An 18,413-nucleotide genomic window follows, 5' to 3' on the forward strand; every position below is an offset into this window, starting at 1 on the left:
ACTACATGGCATATTTAAATGTGTTTCAGGGAGTGAATTACAGTGTAAAGCATGCCATTTCCTGTTGCCAATAGATGGTGCTATGACTGTAACTGAATATTGACATATAGATGTCTTCAAGCCAGGACTCTAATAAAACGTGAAGTTTGGGGCAGATCAGACATTGTATGCCTGACTTACAATAGCTTCCTCTTTCATGGAGAAACATCAGACTTTGTCAGGCCGCTACGGACTCGCCCTTCAATGAAAGCTCAAGATCTTTACAATTTAACATTGCTAACGTCTTAAGATTAGACTGACCAAATATGCAGTTGTTCTGGTTAAATCTCAATGAGGAGTTAATCACAGTGTAAAACATGACATTTCCTGTTGCCCACAGGTGGCGCTATGACTGTAACTGAATATTGGCATGTAGATGTCTTCAGGCCAGGACTCTAATGAAACATGTGAAGTTTGGGGAAGATCGGACATTGTATGCTTGAGTTACAACAACTTCCTGTTTCATGGCGAAACATCGAAATTTGTCAGGTCGCCACGGCGAAAACTCAGCGAAAACTCAAATTCATCTTCGCAATTTAACGTCGCAAAGGCTTTCAGATTAGACTGACCAAATATGATGTTTATCTGATAACATCTCTGGGAGGTGTTCGTTAAAGTCTGGAAATGGCAAAAACTGCAAATATTTTGCAGAGAAAATTCAAAATATCTCACTTCCTGTTGGGTTTTCAGATTTTGCAGCCAGAGACTTTTTTGTAGGTATTGGGCTGTTACATGTGTCTACTGAATTTCATACTTGTAAGTGAAACGTAGCACAAAGGCCGCCTAATTGAAATTTTGTAGGTGGCGCTATCGAGCCATTTTGCCACACCTAATTCTGAAACCCATTTGAGACATAAATTTAAAAATGGCTACTTAAAGGGTTAGATCACCCAAAATGAAAATTCTGTCATTAATTACTCACCCTCATGTCGTTCCACACCCGTAAGACCTTCGTTCATCTTTGATAGACAAATGAAGATATTTTAATGAAAATTTCAGAGAGCTTTCTGTCCCTCCATAGAAAGCTACGCAACTACCACTTTGACGCTTCAAAGATTCATAAAGAGATCATAAAACTAATCCATATAAATTGAGCGGTTTAGTCTGAAGAGACTCGATCACTTTATATGATGAACAGATTGAACTTGGGCTTTTATTCACATATAAACATTGATCAACTCACACATCAGTTGTGGTAAATGAAAACTCAAGCATGTTTGACGTGCGAGAACCAATGAGGTTCATTCTCGTGTGTTACGCAGCACATTTGAACTTCCGGAAGAACCAATGAGGTTCGTTCTCGTGTGTCAAGCAAGTACAGATGAGCTTCTGTTTATGTTCGCTGATCAATGTTTATATGTGAATTCAATCCTTTTATCATATAAAGTGATCGAGTCTCTTCATTAAATTTGGACTAAACCGCTCCATTCATATGGATTAGTTTTACAATCTCTTTATGAACTTTTTGAAGTGACAAAGTGGTAGTTTTGTAGCTGTCAATGGAGAGACAGAAATCTCTCAGATTTCATTAAAAATATCTTCATTTGTTTATCAAAGATGGACGAAAGTCTTACAGGTTTGGAACGTCATGAGGGTGAGTAATTAATAAAAAAATTTTATTTTTGGGTGAACTAACCCTTTAACTCTTTCCCCACCAAACACGGAATTTTCCAGATTTCCATGTTTTTTTTCATTGTTATATACTCGGGGGTGCTATTACACATCTCTTGAATGAGTACAGAATCTCCAGATCAAAACACAGGTGAGGAAGATGTAGAAATGAGCAATTTCATATGTAAGCAGATTCATATGAAAAATAATGCGATCATCAACATTAAACAGCATAAAAATGAAAACTGCCTAATGTTACAGAGTGAAATGTCTATCCAGGAAGTGGTATAGGACTGTGAAGCTTTGGGGGTGTTGATGAAAGCAATCTACTGCATCTATGCTTTGATCATCATATTAATATGACCCAGATGTATTCTTTGATAAAAACTTTGTCTTTGATTTTCTCAGCTTTTTTGCTCAAAATGTTGCCTTTTTATGAAACTAAATTAATTGTTAATAAAAAAAAGAATGCTTGAAGCTAAAATAAAACAGTTTTTTTGTTGTTGTTGTTTAAAAAGTAGAGGCTCTGTTCTTTCCTTTGATGTATTGCATATTCAGATATTCATACAACAAAATATTCTGCGGGCCATGAAAATTTAGTGAAAATGATCAAAAATGCTAATGGTGGTTGGCAACCTTTTTCAAAAACGCTGGCGGGGAAAGAGTTAAAGTGATGGTTTACCCAAAAATGAAGATTCTTTCACCATTTAGTCTCTACCCTCATGTCAATCCAAACCTTTCAGTGGAACACAAAAGATATTCTAAAGAATGTTGGGAACCAAACAACAATGGAGCCCATTGACTTCCATTGTACGGACAAAAAACACTGAGACAACGACATGAGGGTGAACTAAAATTTCATTTTTGGGTGAACTATCCCTTTAATTCTAATGGTAAGTGAGAGGACAGAAAATGCTTATGAAAAACTAAATTACATTTTTAGTGCAAGAAACTTTGTCTGATATTATAAGTAGACCTCAGGTACAAATTAGATAAATTTAATTATATTAATTATTTAAACATGTATGATATAACCCCATTAGTTCATAAAATGGTTGATTACCGAAAGATTAAGCAAAAACAAAAAGATCAACTATTGAATCAAAATGAAGGCCTCTTTTTTAGATTCTCAAAATGTGTGTTTTTTTTTTGAAGAAATGTAAATCTAAAAATGATCTATCTGCAACCTGCATTTGGATGCAATAACATATTAACATATGAACTAAAAACTAGTTGTTTTACTGTGTATTAGAGTATGAACTGGACTCACATTGCTCCTCAGACAGAGTTCTCTGAACAGGAAGTTTGGCTAGAGAATGAATCTTATCAGGTAGGACACTGCAAGTCTGTAAACACACACACAGACACACAAACACTGACATAAACTCTATTACCACATAAAGGCCTTGTACCTTACAGTAAACAAGCCCCGTACAGAGAAGTAATGCTAAAAGTCATATCTGTCACATGTCATGTTACTGTCTATGTACCACTTTTGTGTGTGATTGTATTAAAGGTGAAGTGTGCTATTTTTGTACCATTTGTGGCACCAAATGGCACTGCGAAAATAATTATTCCTGGGTCAATGACACATTGACATATTGTGTTTCATAAGGTTTTGAAAAACCTTTATAACATTTTTATTTAAATTATTTTTAATATTAATATTTAATGACTTGAAATTACTTGTAAAATAAAATGTAATAACAATATTATATCCTGAACACATGACTACATCAGTGTACATTTTAGTATCATAGATAATATTATAATTTTGTTAATATTTTAAATTAGGTTTTATTTTTATATTTGGTTTTCATTTTAAAAGTTTAAAGTAAATTTAAAATTTTAGTAATTTTGTTGTCATTTTTATTACTTTTAAATGTCTATTGTTTTTTTTGTTTTTTTTTAGAAAGATTTAGTTTTTAGTTTTAGTTTAGGTTATTTTACAGGGTGTTTTTTGTAATATATTTCTTAGTGCAATTTTTAAATTTGACTACAAATTTGTTTATTTTTGTATTATCTGTTTAATATTTGTGTCGTATGTAATATTGTTGTTTGTTGTATAACTTTTGCCGGCACCAAGGGAAGCGCTTCCTAATTTCATTGTATGCGAGTATAATGACAATAAAGGCTTTCTATTTCTATTCTATTCTATTTTATTCTATTCTATTCTATTCTAGTACTTCAATTTAAACTACATGAAAATGAGAAATGATGCCTAACTTTTTGTAATAATTATAATTTTTTTTACATTTATAATTTTATTTCAGGTAGTGAAAATGGTTGTGGTTTATGGTTTTAGTTTTAATTAACAATAATAACCCTGCTGTAGAAATTATTATTATACATTTATTTGATTATTTCATATTTAATAATAATATTTATTTTAACATCACAATATTTTTTAGGGGTTGCGCCACATCACAATTTACAACCTGAACTAAACTTGTCAACTTTTAAAATATTTATAATATTTTTACAAAATGGGTTCATTCTTTATTTTTTTTATGACATCCTTTTACAGGATTTTTTTTTTCTTTTTTTAGGTCAAGATCTGCGCTCTGATATTTCTCACATGATGCCCCTCAAAAATAATTCTGACATTAGAAAAAAAAAAACATCATAAAAGGGGCGCATTTACTGTATGATTTGCTTTTTTAATGTATTTTTGAATTAATTAATTAATAGATCCAGACAAACAAATTCGCATTATGTCATTGACCCTGTTTCCAACATGTTTTCCAAATATGATGTTGGACTGCTCAAACAAACACTGCTTGATAAGCGCGACAGAGCCACAGTGTTTACACTTTTCTACTAATGGATCTCTTACATTTCTCTCACTCTGAACTGGGTTGGGAGAAAACACTGCACACTTCAGCTTTAATCTAAAGTGTTCTAAAACAAACTATGGAATGTTTTCCCATTTTAAAGGAAAATATCATTTATTGCCCTCCATTCACCTCCAGGTCGCTCTCATCCATAGTTTGTGTCTGTTGAAGATCAGGGTTATTGACTGTGTCCAGCAGCTCTATAACCAGGTTACGTGTGAGGAGCTGCGTGACAAAAGCATGCTGAAAAAGTAAAAAAAAAAAAAGGTTATTCTAACTAAAAAAGCCAGCATCAGGATACATCAAGATGATATTTTGACATTTGGTTAACAAGTACCTGTAGGAGTTTTTCTGCCGTCGGCCTTTTCCGAGGGTTCTTCGTGAGTGCCATTTTGATGAAATTGTGAAATTCGGTGGACCTAATATTGCAAATGAACTTGCTTTCACTGATTCGCAAACTGAATAAAATGCAAAGATGAGATGATAATTTTTATGAAAATACCATTTGTTCTTTTCCTTCAGTTTGGGAGGCTGAAAACTGCTCTTGGACATCAGCATCAAAGCTCTGAGGGAAAAATAACAAAAAACGTTGCTAGTCTTCACAGCCAACCCTACTGCCAAATCTCATTTTGACCTTTCAACCTAAAGGTCAAAGTCTAAGAAAAGTACAACACAATCTCATGGCAATTTGTAACTATTTTTACATTTTGGCGAACTGGTGGCTAATTCGTGTGAATTCGTACAATTTAATTTGTTTTCGTACGATCTGCTTTTGCCTCAGTGGCGGTTAGGTTTAGGATTCAGGTTAGAGGAGGACCTTCATGATTACTTTTTTCCAAAAATTAGGGATGTGACGACTTCTCTAACAATTATGAATTTTTTTTTTTTTTCACAATTGTGAGTTTTTAATCACGCAATTCTGACTTTATAACTTGCAATTCTGTCTTTTTTTCTCAGAATTGTGAGATATAAACTCACAATTGTGAGTTATAAAGTCAGAATTGCTTGATATAAACTCGTAATTGTGTCTTATAAAGTCAGAATTGTGAGATAAAAATTGGCAATTCTGAGAAAAAAGTCAGTCTCTTTTCACTCACAATTGGACATTGTAACACACAATTGCGAGTTTATATCTCACAATTCTGAGAAAAAAATTCAGAATTACGAGATTTAAACGCAATTACGAGTTATAAAGTCAGAATTGTGTTATAGGATATAAACTTGCAATTCTGAATTTTTTCCTCACAATTCTGACTTTATATCTCGCAATTCTGAGAAAAAAAGTCAGAATTGTGAGATAAAAAGTCACATTTACCTTTTTTTTTTATTTCATGGCAGAAACAAGCTTCCATAGAGTATATCCACTGCATTTGTATTTTCTTTTTTAAATATTGGGTGTGAAACATCACAATTTTCAGATACAGAAATTAAAGTAATCAAATGTAAAATAACACGGCATACTCTTCTCTGTATAAATTAAATCTAGATTAATCCTTATCAAAAGTTACAAAAGTTATTTAGTCAAGAGCAGTGGGTGATTTTCTTTTTGTCTTTTGTTGTTAGATGAACATTAAGGACAAAGACAGCAGTAGGTTTATTAGGCTGCTGTCACTTTAAAAGCTGCATGTATCCAATATACTGTTACACACTTTCTCAACTGTTTATGTTCACTTAAAGGGTTAGTTCACCCAAAAATGAAAATTCTGTCATTAATTACTCACCCTTATGTCGTTTCACACCCGTAAGAAATTTGTTCATCTTCAGAAAACAAATTAAGATATTTTTGATAAAATCCGATGGCTCAGTGAGGCCTGCATTGCCAGCAAGACAATTAACACTTTCAATGCCCAGAAAGCTAAAGACGTATTTAAAACAGTTCATGTGACTACAGTGGTTCAACCTTAATGTTATGAAGCGACAAGAATACTTTTTATGCGCCAAAAAAACAACATTATTAAACAATATCTAGTGATGGGCGATTTCAAAACACTGCTTCATGAAGCTTCGAAACTTTACGAATCTTTTGATTCCAATCAGTGGTTTGGAGCGTGTATCAAATATCCAACTCATGAACATCAGCTATATGTGAATATTTAATTTGTTTAATATTCTGGTAATTATATACATTTACTTCATAGACATCCTTCTCTGATATCTCTATAATGCTCTTTGTTTGCTCTGTTGTCAGTGTTTCTTTGTCTGGACACAAACACTGTACTGTACTGTACATACTGTGTGGTATCGGTTTTTGGTATCGGAGCATTTTAATGAATATGAGTACAAGCACATGAGCGCAGTATCAGGCCTGATACCGATACTGCACTGTAACCCTGAACAATACTACTAACTTAAAAAGATTGAGAACACTGTAATTAATTAAATCATTGATGTAACTTAAAACAATTACATTTTCTGAACGAGCAATTTAGTTTTATTTTTGTGTAGCTCAACATTTGAGTAAACCCTTATAGTTAAATTATTATTTTTAAGTTTACCGAGTGACATAAGGTGACGTCATCCACGTCACGTCGTTGCTCTAACCGACGTTATCAGAAGAATCCATTCAAAATTAAACTGAGTTGCAGCAGATTTCAAGTACCCAGCATGCTTTGCGTCACACTATGTAAGGAGAATGTTGAAATTGAGTGTTATTTGTGTGTTTTTGCAAAATATTAATATAGGGGAAGTTGTGTTATTGTTTAATATTCTGTTATTTTGGTATTTAAAAAGTGTTTTTGTGATGTTGAAGTTTTGTAGGGTTACCATCGTGAAGAAGAGTAGTGCCTGTGGTTAGGTCGAGAATGGGCTGTGAAACTTCAAGGCTATATATATTAAATTCATGCAAGTAGATAGTGATCTCTTAGATAGTTACTTTAGCCCATGCTGGTGTGCTGTTGCTAACTAACACTTAACCATAAAGATTAGATCTTAGTTAATTAATTGTAATTAGCGAGTTTGTGTAGTACAAAATAATTTTTTTTTTAAATAATCTTTGAGTTGTTTACTTAAATAGTTTGAGTATTCTGAACTTATCAGGTTTTACAACCACTGCATCAAAATAATTGAAAAAATGAGAAACAATATGTATGATAAACCATATTTTAAGTACAGTGCGCTTAAACATTAAATAAAAACAAATTTAAGCTTTTCTGAGTTTCACTTAATTGTTATTTATAATTATTGTTTACTTAAAAAGTAAAAAATTGAGTTACTTTACTTACATTTTTGAGGTAATTGATGTCTACAAAAATTGAGTATTCTGAACTTATCGGGTTTTACAGTGTGGTATCGGTGCATCCCTACTAAAAATCATACATTTTCAAACAATTCACATCATACGACTTCATGCAAAATCGTCACCTCGTAAAGTAGTTACATTTTCCAGTGAGACTGGGTTGGAAAAGCTGCACCTTTTTGTTTGCTAGCAGTGTTAATTTCGTTAACGAAAACTATGATGAAAAATGTTCGTTGACGACCTTTTTTTTTCCATGACTGACGAGACGATGAGAGACGACATCAATGTCATTTAACGATAACGTGACTAAAACAACACATGCAATATCATTGACGAAAAAAAGACGAGACTGAAATGTGGCTAAAAGACTAAAAACTTTTCCAAAATCACTCTTTTGAAATCACTTTTTGTTTTTGTCGAATAAAGGAGACAAAACATTAAAGACGAGCGTCCATACTTACGGTTGCCAGATTTCCAGAATTTAAACCCCTATCAGAGCTTTTCTGTTAAAAGAACACGTTTTACTTAATCTTTGAAATCTGGCAACCACGCACACGCGCTCTCTCTACACTGAGGAAGAAGCGCGGATGATCTGAAAACACAGACAAGTAAGCTGGAGTTCAGCGATCTTCATTTGAGATTTTCTAATTAAATCAAAGTGTCAATCAGTCGGTCTATATTTCGCTGCTCGTTTACTGACTGAATCTGCGACCAAGTGTAGGCTGATATCCAGCAGTGGCTTTCAAACTGACGTACGCGAACAAAATGCTGAGTTAAAATAACATAAATACTAAACATGTATTTCTAGCAGGTTTAATACCGTAAATACACGACATTCAGTCAAATTACCTCATCTTTCTCGGTCAAAACTGACTGCATCCACGCCAGCAAATCGCGCTACACTAGTGCTGTTCTCGACAGTATACCATTGTTAAAGTGGGGATTTAGCACTTACTAGCATGAAGAACAAATATAGACACTAAATATAGAGACTGCATATAGATTTAAGATTAAAACTCTCTTAGATACAAAATCATTCCCTTTGGCGAGTTATTGTTTTTAATGTTGATCATATTATACGAGCAAGAATGCAATGTTTCCCGAATATCCACACGATTTCAAATGTGACATTGATTTTATACAACACTTCAACAAACAAAAGGGTAATATTAAGTGATGTACATTTTAAACAGTATTGCCAGTATTTTTGCTCTATTTTGCAACGAAAGCCACAGCAGAACTGCCGCACACAAGCTGTGTTTCCTGAACGAATCTGCGGCTTTGAATGAATCGGCAATGATTCAATGATTCATTTATAAATACAGCCGCTGGCTTTGATACTGAAAGAATGAATGACTCGATGATTCACTCATAAAAACAGTGACTTACTGCCACCTACTGGCGGTTTTAATGTAATATTTAAAAGTATCACTTCGTTTTTATCATCATTGTATTTACTGATTTTTTTTAAGCATTATTATAAAGGTAAAAAAAATGCACTGGAAAAATCGATTTAAGAGGGCAAATATTCTCCCTTAATGGAAAAGGTGTAACTGCAGTAAGTGGATATGAGAGGGTGCACAGAAGGATGTTACATCCCTCAGGGGGTACGACACTCTAAAAAGTTTGAGAACCACTGAAAAGGGATATGTAGAATTGCACAAGTGCTACTGCTAAGAGTGCAGTGTCAATACAACCTTGATTCAAATTTTTCATAAGCTAAAATGAATTGGTCTAAAGAGAAAAATGATGACTATTTTGTCTAAAGATAAAATAGTTATCAAAATTAATGTTGGTAACTGTAGCTTGACTAAAAGTAATGACTAAGACTTGACAAAAATGCAATGACTTTTCGTCGACTAAAACTAGACTAAAATATGAAAGACAGAAATGACTAAAATGTGACTTAGACTAAGAAGCATTTACGTCTGAAGATAAAGACTAAGACTAAATCAAAAATGGCTGCTAAAATGAACACTGTTTGCTAGACAAGTTAACATCACTCTTTGCGGCAGCAGGTGAAAACATTATTAATGGTGGCTGTTTTTGTTGTTGTTGTTTTGTTTTGTTTTTTGGAATAGCAAGTTTTCACGTTTGCCGAATGGGTCAAAAGTTTAGCTGGCTTAAACTGTGTAAACCGAGTTGAAGTTGAACTGATGAAATCACACGTTTAAAATTGGCTATGTACTGAATACCACAGGATGTTAAAATGTTTGAATACTGGAAGGGTCTACATGTGTGTGTGTGTATGTGTGTGTTCAAACCTCATAGGGTGTAGGTCAAACATAGGTGGTTGCAGCTCTGCTAGTTCAATAGCTGTGATTCCCACTGCCCAGATATCACACAGCTGGTTATAACCACCTTTCCTTTCCACTGCCGCAACCTCTGGGGCCATCCTGAGAGAAAGTCATTAAAGTGATAATATATGAAAGAAGCTGCTGTGTGCTGCTGGCGACTAACAACGAACTCTTGCTTGTAGATACTCATGTACTGTACGTTTTATTTTTCGCAAAACTTTATTTTGCTTCTCTTCTGCTAAGATAGAGATATCCACTCTTGTAAAGCATGTTTGTGCATTTTGGGGGCGGAGCAATGAAGGGAGGGGTGTCTTTGTTTGGGCTGATTTCAAATACCAACAGTGTTCAACAACGATTCTCAGAAATCACTTACTGCACTTTTATATTACTAAACAGTAAAATTTCACAATATTACTGTTTTTACTGTATTTTTATTGAAATAAATGCAGTGTTATCTTTTGACAGGAGTGTAAAAAAGTTTTTACAAAAGTAGCATATCTTGGTGACTCACCAGTATGGTGTCCCGATGAAGGACTTTCTCTTAGCAACAGATGCGTTGATCTCAGCTGCCACTCCAAAATCCGCTGACAGACAGAGGGGAGACAAAAGGCCACATTTAAGAGATTTATGGAGTATTAGTTAATATATGCATGTGTGTGTCTGAGACAGGGGTAAACCCTGACTGACCTAGTTTGACATCTCCTCGCTCTGTCAAAAGAATGTTGGCACCCTGTGGGCAATCAAGAATGACACAATGAGCACATCCACGCTATCAGACCCAAGCTATCATCTCACATGCACTATTGTGCTATAGAGAGGCTCACTTATATACTGTACAGGTAATGAACTCTACTAATGTATATCAAACACACTGCATGGCAACATGGTTATAGGCAATAATGGCTTATTGATTTGTAAAATTACTTTTATGTCTCTATGCATTTTTCCCACATGATGAAGATGATGCAGTCCCTGTAAACAAATAGAAAACAATTGTGAAATATACGGCATAAATGAGCTTTACACACTAGTTTCATTTTTAACATTTTTACTAACCTTTAACCCTGATTAGTAATTAACTCTATGCGTATTTTTCCTGGAAGCTAGTTATTTTAGATTATAAAGTTTTAAATATGGATATTTTCCTTACAAAAACCCATCGCTTCCCTTCAGACGGCCTTTATTAACCCACTGGAGCCGTATGGATTACTTTTATGATGGATGGATGTGTTTTTTTGGGCTTAAAAATCTCAAGCCCCATTCACTACCATTATAAAGCTTGGAAGAGCCAGAAGATTTTTTTATATAACTCTGAATGTGTTTGGCTGAAAGAAGATAGTCATATACACCTAGGATGGCTTGAGGGTGAGTAAATCATGGGATAATTTTCATTTTTGGGTGAACTATCCTTTAAGGAAAGACGACAACAAACAACCTAATGCCAAGACAAAAATCTTTTAGGATAATAAAAACCCAAATTTGTGTCAAATATGGACAAACCCAACCGTTGGCTGGGTTTGTCCATATTTGACCCAAATTTAGGTTGAAACAAACCAGCATTTTTTAGAGTGTATACTGTATATAAGATTAAAATCCCTTCCTATTGTGCCATGAACCTTAAGTGATGAAAAACTTGAATGCATGCTCACCTGAAGTGTCTCTCTGCTCACATAAGCTATCTGTCTCTCTTTCAGAGGACCAGTGACTGCGGAAACACAATTTATTCAGACTGACAAAATACCATATGAGCATTAATCCTCTTTCAGGCAATATAAATAACAACAGAAACCACTGTAAACTGCATGACCCTACATATAAATACGGAAACAACATACAACACATCTTGGTTTTGAAACCAGTAAACATTACAACTTCAGCTTTTTTATCCACTCAATCGTTTAAGCAAAATAAATTAATAAATAAATTCAAAAAAATAATCAAAATCATTGATAGATTAATCGATTTTCAAACTATTTGCGGTGCTAATAATGTCATCTATGTACAGTAATTGGAATTATATGCATTCATGCATCACATTAATTATTACATTAGATATATGTCAATCTTTGAATTGTACCATGGTAAATGTCCTGCAATGATCCTCCTCCACAGAATTCCATGCAGATCCATAACTTGTTATTTCTGTGGAATATGAAGAAGTTCTTTGTTAGTTTTACTTCAGTTTTCTGCAAACTGCAGTATTAGTTTCCTGCGGGACTAACCTGAGGTAGCTGCCGAAATAGGCGACAATATTTTTGTGAGTGCAATCTTTCATCATGGTTATCTCATGTTGAATGCTTGAAATATCATCACCTGACAGAAAAAAAAAAACATGCTTTCAACATTCTGCCTCAAAACAAAACAAAACAACAGCAGGATTTACCAGGATTAATAGATTGATCTGAAATTCAGATGCTGTAGTTCAGTTCAAACTGAATTTACAACCATAAAACATGGATCTCTAAAGATATATGAAGATAGTAAAAGTTGCAGCTGCTCGCTTTTCTAATCCTGTTCAGTTTTAAAATCTGAATATGTGTCAATGTGTTGAGGCCGATATCTTAAGTTTGGAAGCTCAAAAACAAAAAAACAACAAAGAATCAATGTTGAGATAATCAGTGTTGGACGACATTAAAAATGTTAACCGTTCATTTACACGGCAACACGTTTTGGGAGACTGAGATTTATGTAAAAGATAAAAAATACCATATGTATCCTGTCTGGGTACCTTGTTATGATAAATGAACTGGCAAAAACATTTTACTGTATTTTTGAGTTATTTCTGTAGTGAAGGGTTTCCCAAACTATGGTTGATGAAGAGCTATTCCTGCTTCAAAATGTTCATAATTTTTTTTTTTTTTAATGTATATGGGTTAGTTTTACTATGTATTTTTTGTTTGAACTATCTAAACAATATAAAATGTCAAGGGGTACATGAAGTAAATAATTTAGGTCAGAGGGGTTCGGCTGACAAAAAAGTTCAGGAATCCCTGCTGTAGTGGATAGTTTAAAACTATTTAAACATACAGAAATTTATGGAAGCTTGTTTCTGCCACTGAATTAAAAAAAAAAAAAAAAGGTAATTGCGACTTTTTATTTCACAATTCTGACTTTTTTTCTCGCAATTGTTAGTTTACATCTCGTGAATCTGCCTTTTGTTTCCTCAAATTTGCGTGAAATAATTCTGACTTTTTTTCTCAGAATTGCAAGATCTCGCAATTGTGAGTTATAAAGTCAGAATTGTGAGATATAAACTTGCAGTCAGAATTGCGAGATATAAACTCGCAACTACGAGAAAAAAAGTCAGAATTGCGAGATATAAATTTGCAACTACAAGAAAAAAGTTATAAAAAAATTATATATAAACTCGCAACTATGAGTACTGTCATAATTTTGAGATATAAACACGCAACTACAAGAAAAAAAATCAGAATTGCGAGATGTAAACTTGCAACTACGAGAAAAAAAAGTCAGAATATCGAAATATAAACTTGTAACTATGAGAAAAAAAGTCAGAATTACGAAATATAAACTCGCAACTACAATAAAAACAGTCATAATTTTGAGATATAAACTCGCAACTATGAGAAAAAAAGTCAGAATTGCGATATAAACTTGCAACTACAAGAAAAAAAGTTATAAAAAAATTATATATAAACTCGCAACTATGAGAAAAAAGGTCAGAAATGCGAGATATAAACTTGCAACTACAAGAAAAAAGGTCAGAATTGCGAGATATAAACTTGCAACTACGAGAAAAAGACAGAATTGCAAAATATAAACTCGGAACTACGAGCAAAAAAAAAAAGAGTCCGAATTGCGAGATATAAACTCGCAACTACAAGAAAAAAAGTCCGAATTGCGAAATATAAACTCGAAACTACGAGAAAAAAGTCATAATTGCGAGATATAAACTCACAACATTCCAAAAAAAAGTCAGAATTGCAAGATATAAACTCGCAACTACAAGTCAGAATCTTTTTTTTTATTCCGTGGAGGAAACAAGCTTCCATAGGAATCCCATAGACTTACATTAGAGGGAAAAAAAGCAAATGTCAACAGTTGCAAAAGAAGTAATGAGTTTAAAGACAGGTTTAGCAAAAGGTCATTTTTCCATTTTAAAATGTTTGAACAAATTTTGACTAAATATTGCCTAGAATGTATATAATTTCACTAATTTTGTAACATTTGTTTACATTAGACCACTTAATATTACCCACATCTACTGAAAAGGCCAAACCATAATATGCATCACTATATCAATACAATGCAAATGAGATTTTATTAAAAAATAGTTTATGACCTACCAGGGTCCAGTTTGACCACTTTAATAGCTGCGATGACTGAAGTCTTAATGCTACGGGCCTATAAGGACAGAGAAACAAAGTTAGCTTTATGCAGATGAGCTTAATTTCATTTTGCTTCTACAAATAAGCAATGCATGTTGACATCAAACCTTTGCATCAGTCAGACTGTTGTGTCACTTTCAAGTTCCTACATTGTTTTTGTGGTTGTTACTGGATCATAAAGAGCCACAAGTATTTTGATACAATCACAAATACATGCTACCTCTTTGACATTTGACTGGGTTTCAGTTCTACCTTTTAAAGGCCTTATAATATATTAACAATTAAAGAAATGTGATTGTCTCATTCACTACATCACAAGGACATTGCCCTTAAAAAATGCAAGTCAAAACATCGGCCACCACTGAAAACCATCATACATTTTGTAAAGCACATTATGTGCCAGTGTGGTCTACGCAAGACAGAAAAATGAAGCTGTCTGCCTGTAACCACGGTAACCAGCAGCCAATAGTGGATCAGCAGACACTGGAAAGGTGAAGTAGAGATGAAAAAAAGTAGCAATGCTCATTTCCTGTTTTCTTTCCTGCTGAACTAAATCACATCCTGTAATGTGACTTTCTCCGTTATCAAGGCCATGATTCATGTTTGTTCAGGCGGAGTGATATAAATGGACAATCCACCCAATTGGGGCACAAGGTCACTGAACATTTCAGCATGGCAAAATCTGCATACAGACAGAGTTTGCAAATCTTTTTACTATTTGCTTCCTCATATGCAAAAAGAAAATGTTTTGCACACTCTGTTACTTCAGTTACACACTATGCCACCGTAACCAGTTCAATTCATAGAAAGGAAAAACAATCCAGACAAGTTCAGTATCGTGGTTTCACTCTTATGAAGAAGCGATCCACAGTGTGTGCAGAATCGCATGTTTTTGTATGGTGTTAAACATGCCAGAGCCACATGGGCGTTACTGAACATCAAAGTCAATGGGGTGTGAAAATTGAAGCCATAGTAGTAACATGGTCAGACAGTACACACACATCACACCTCACACACCTCATACTGTGAAATTGGCAGTTAATACTAGTTCCTTCAACATATTAAAGTTATAGTTTACCAAAAAAAAAAAAAAAATTCTGTCATCATTTACTCACCTTCAACCCAGACAGCAACATAGTGTGGCCCAGATCCGGCCCATATCTGGTACATGTGGACTACATGCGGACCAGATGTGGGCCGGATTTGGGCCGACACTATGTTGCTGTCAGGGAAGTTGTTCCAAACCTGTATGAACTTCTTTCATCTGCTGAACACAAAAGAAGATATTTTGAAGAACCAAACAGTTGATGGACCCCATTGACTTCCATAGTATGGGTGGAATAATAATAATAATATGGAAGTCAATGGGGTCCATTAACTGTTTGGTTACCGACATTCTTCAAAATATGTGTTTAACAGAAGAAAGAAACTCATATAGGTTTGCAACAACTTGAGGGTGAGTAAATGATGGCGAGTAAAATCATTTTTGGGTGAACTATCCCTTTAATGCACATTCATAATATATTACATATCAAGGTATACTATTCCAGTTTGAAAGCACAATCAACAGTGTTGAAAAAACTAAGATACTAAAATGTGATAAAATGTGATGTGATAAAATGCGATAAAATGTTTTGGGAGATGTAAGATGAAAATTTGCTGATAGACCATCTTGGACCAGCAACAAAGAGATTTTGCAGCAACACATGATTGCAGAAACTCATCCCTTTTAGCATGCTTAACACAGACTAGCCAAAATGCCATGCTATTTACATGGTTACAACTAACCCAGCTAACAAAGTTCTCAGAACTTTACGTTCTGGCAAGGTTCTCTAAGAGTCATGAACAAACTTTCTTGCAGTAACGTTAATAGAATGTTCGTTCAAACTTGTCTGTTCTTTAATAATGTTCTTAAAACGTCAGCACAAAAACATGATTTATAGTACATTGCTCATGGAACGTTCTTTTCTGAAATGCTTTAGCTGGACGTTTGTCATTTTTTAAATGTTACTAATAAAAGTAACATTCCCATAACGTTTTCATAACTCAATGGGAACGTTAGCAAAACGTTTTCATAACATATTTTTGTTAGCTGGGAAATCTGTGGTAATTTGACATATTAGCCATTGCTGTAATGAGAAAGCAAGAAAGAAAGAAAAGAAAGAAAGAAAGAAAGAAAGAAAAAGCTCTGGGATGGAAATTTTGGTTATTGCATTTTTGCATCTTTTGGCACAAACGCAAGAGCGTGAGAGCTTTATTTGCACGAGATGTTTACGGAAATCGTTTTTCTAAGACACTTTTTGTCGTTGTCTTACCTTAAACACATCTCCGTATGTCCCGCTGCCTATGCGGTGAATCAGCTCATAGTCATCGAGCGGATCCGTGTGCGACACGCCGATCGCGTCCATAGCAGCGCGGCATTTGATTCGTTTTCTCACGGTAATGAATCAAGAGCGGATGATACTCATCCAAATGCCACTAACCACCACTTCCTCAACATCCGCGTAACAAGTGCACTAGAGTGAACATGGCAGCGATGACAAACGCACCTCTCTGTGCGCACGCTGCTGAAGACAGGGGGCGTTCACACAAGACGCGTTCACAGAGCGCAACAGGATGGCACAGAACGCCAAAATGAAACAATGTGGAGCTGATCTGCTTTAAATGAATTTAGAAAGCAAAAACCAAGAAAGACACATTAGGCACTTTTTATTTGTGAGATTGTAGCCTATAAGTTTGTACTCATTTTGTACATGGTTTAATAAAAAATTGCTAGAAAAACAACTACAGGGTCTCAAGACGCGTTGATCTTGACATGACGTCTTTAAAAACGCAACGCTGAAAAAATCAGCTAAACGCGACGGAACGATCAAATAGGCCTACGTCTAACGTTATGCAGAAAGTTTAGATTAAAACGTTTAAATTAGGTTCAAGTTAAACACAAAGGGCAAAATAAGGGACTTTATAGCCTACTATTGGCTAGTTTTAATTTCGCTGAAATATTAGGCTTATATTATGCTTAATCTTACTATATTTATATTAGATATTAAAAATCTTTGACAAAAAAAAAAAAAACACTGAATGAGGAAGACAGAATTTAAATTAAATTTCCATCAGCAAGTCTTAAAACATAATAGACGACAAAATTAGGTGATATATGATATCAGTAGGCTATTAAGATATATTAGATATTTAATAATGTACTTTATAACAAATATAAAATACAAATATTTTCCTTTTATTCAAACAACAATGGAGTGTTGTTTAAAAAACAGAGTTTAGTGTACGAGTGCCACCTACCGGCAATATTAATTCGTGAGACTGTGCGGGTGCTTTGAGAACTTCCTGCTCCAACTTTGCGTGAATTGAATACATAGGACAGGAATTAAATAAATATATATATGGGCACCCTAATATTTATATTCACACAATATTTAACAGATTTGTTGTCTAAGGCGAGACACTTCAGGCTAAAACGCCGTTTTTTCCATTTTTGAGATTTAAAGTGTTTTTTTTGTTTTGTTTTGTTTTGTTTTGTTTTGTTTGTTTGTTTTTTGTCAGACTAGTGGTAAGAAAACATCCAAAATCCAACTTTAAGCATTTTTTTTTTTTTTGCCACTTTATCTATTTGTGTCTATCTATTTCAATTACAATACATAATTAAAGGCCGTTTTTTCTCCTACATTGAGCCATATCTCCACTTCAGAAGCACTTACATTCACCAAACTTTACAGTTTTATTCCTATCTATATTCTGTTTTTACAGAGGGATTTGTTCATGGGCTATATAATTTGCCAGATTATATACAACATTTTATTTAAAAGAAAAACTGTGAAAATGTATATTTTTTCTGACTGTTCACAGTATTTCCTGAATTATGGAGTGATAAAAAGAGATACCCCAAATCCCCTCTGTAAAAACCTTTGAATCTAACATGTCAAAAAAAAAAAAAAAAAAAAAACCAAAACAAAAAAAAATTAAACAAATTCTAAACCTGACTTCATCCAATGTTCAGATTTTTGTTCTAGAAATGTATGCAAATTAGCGC

The 18,413-nt window shown here is 34.0% G+C and overlaps 1 protein-coding gene across 1 annotated transcript in view; it reads right to left on the bottom strand.

The window, feature by feature from the left end:
• The window catches only part of map4k6 (mitogen-activated protein kinase kinase kinase kinase 6), a 32,358-nt gene extending 15,404 nt beyond the window's left edge, over positions 1-16,954 (bottom strand). Inside the window, exons 1-13 of the mRNA XM_051876908.1 lie at positions 16,681-16,954; positions 14,324-14,381; positions 12,239-12,329; positions 12,094-12,158; positions 11,666-11,721; positions 10,941-10,988; positions 10,704-10,746; positions 10,528-10,600; positions 9,984-10,115; positions 4,987-5,049; positions 4,822-4,903; positions 4,617-4,727; positions 2,921-2,996 (exon numbers count right to left, since the gene is read on the bottom strand). Of these exons, the coding sequence (XP_051732868.1) occupies positions 2,921-2,996; positions 4,617-4,727; positions 4,822-4,903; positions 4,987-5,049; positions 9,984-10,115; positions 10,528-10,600; positions 10,704-10,746; positions 10,941-10,988; positions 11,666-11,721; positions 12,094-12,158; positions 12,239-12,329; positions 14,324-14,381; positions 16,681-16,773 (991 nt within the window). The 5' untranslated portion in view covers positions 16,774-16,954. The remainder of the gene's footprint in view (positions 1-2,920; positions 2,997-4,616; positions 4,728-4,821; positions 4,904-4,986; positions 5,050-9,983; positions 10,116-10,527; positions 10,601-10,703; positions 10,747-10,940; positions 10,989-11,665; positions 11,722-12,093; positions 12,159-12,238; positions 12,330-14,323; positions 14,382-16,680) is intronic.
• Between the last annotated feature and the right edge of the window lie 1,459 nt (positions 16,955-18,413).

The sequence above is a fragment of the Ctenopharyngodon idella genome, chromosome 21 (genome assembly GCF_019924925.1).
Source record: "Ctenopharyngodon idella isolate HZGC_01 chromosome 21, HZGC01, whole genome shotgun sequence".
Taxonomy (NCBI): Eukaryota; Metazoa; Chordata; class Actinopteri; order Cypriniformes; family Xenocyprididae; genus Ctenopharyngodon; species Ctenopharyngodon idella.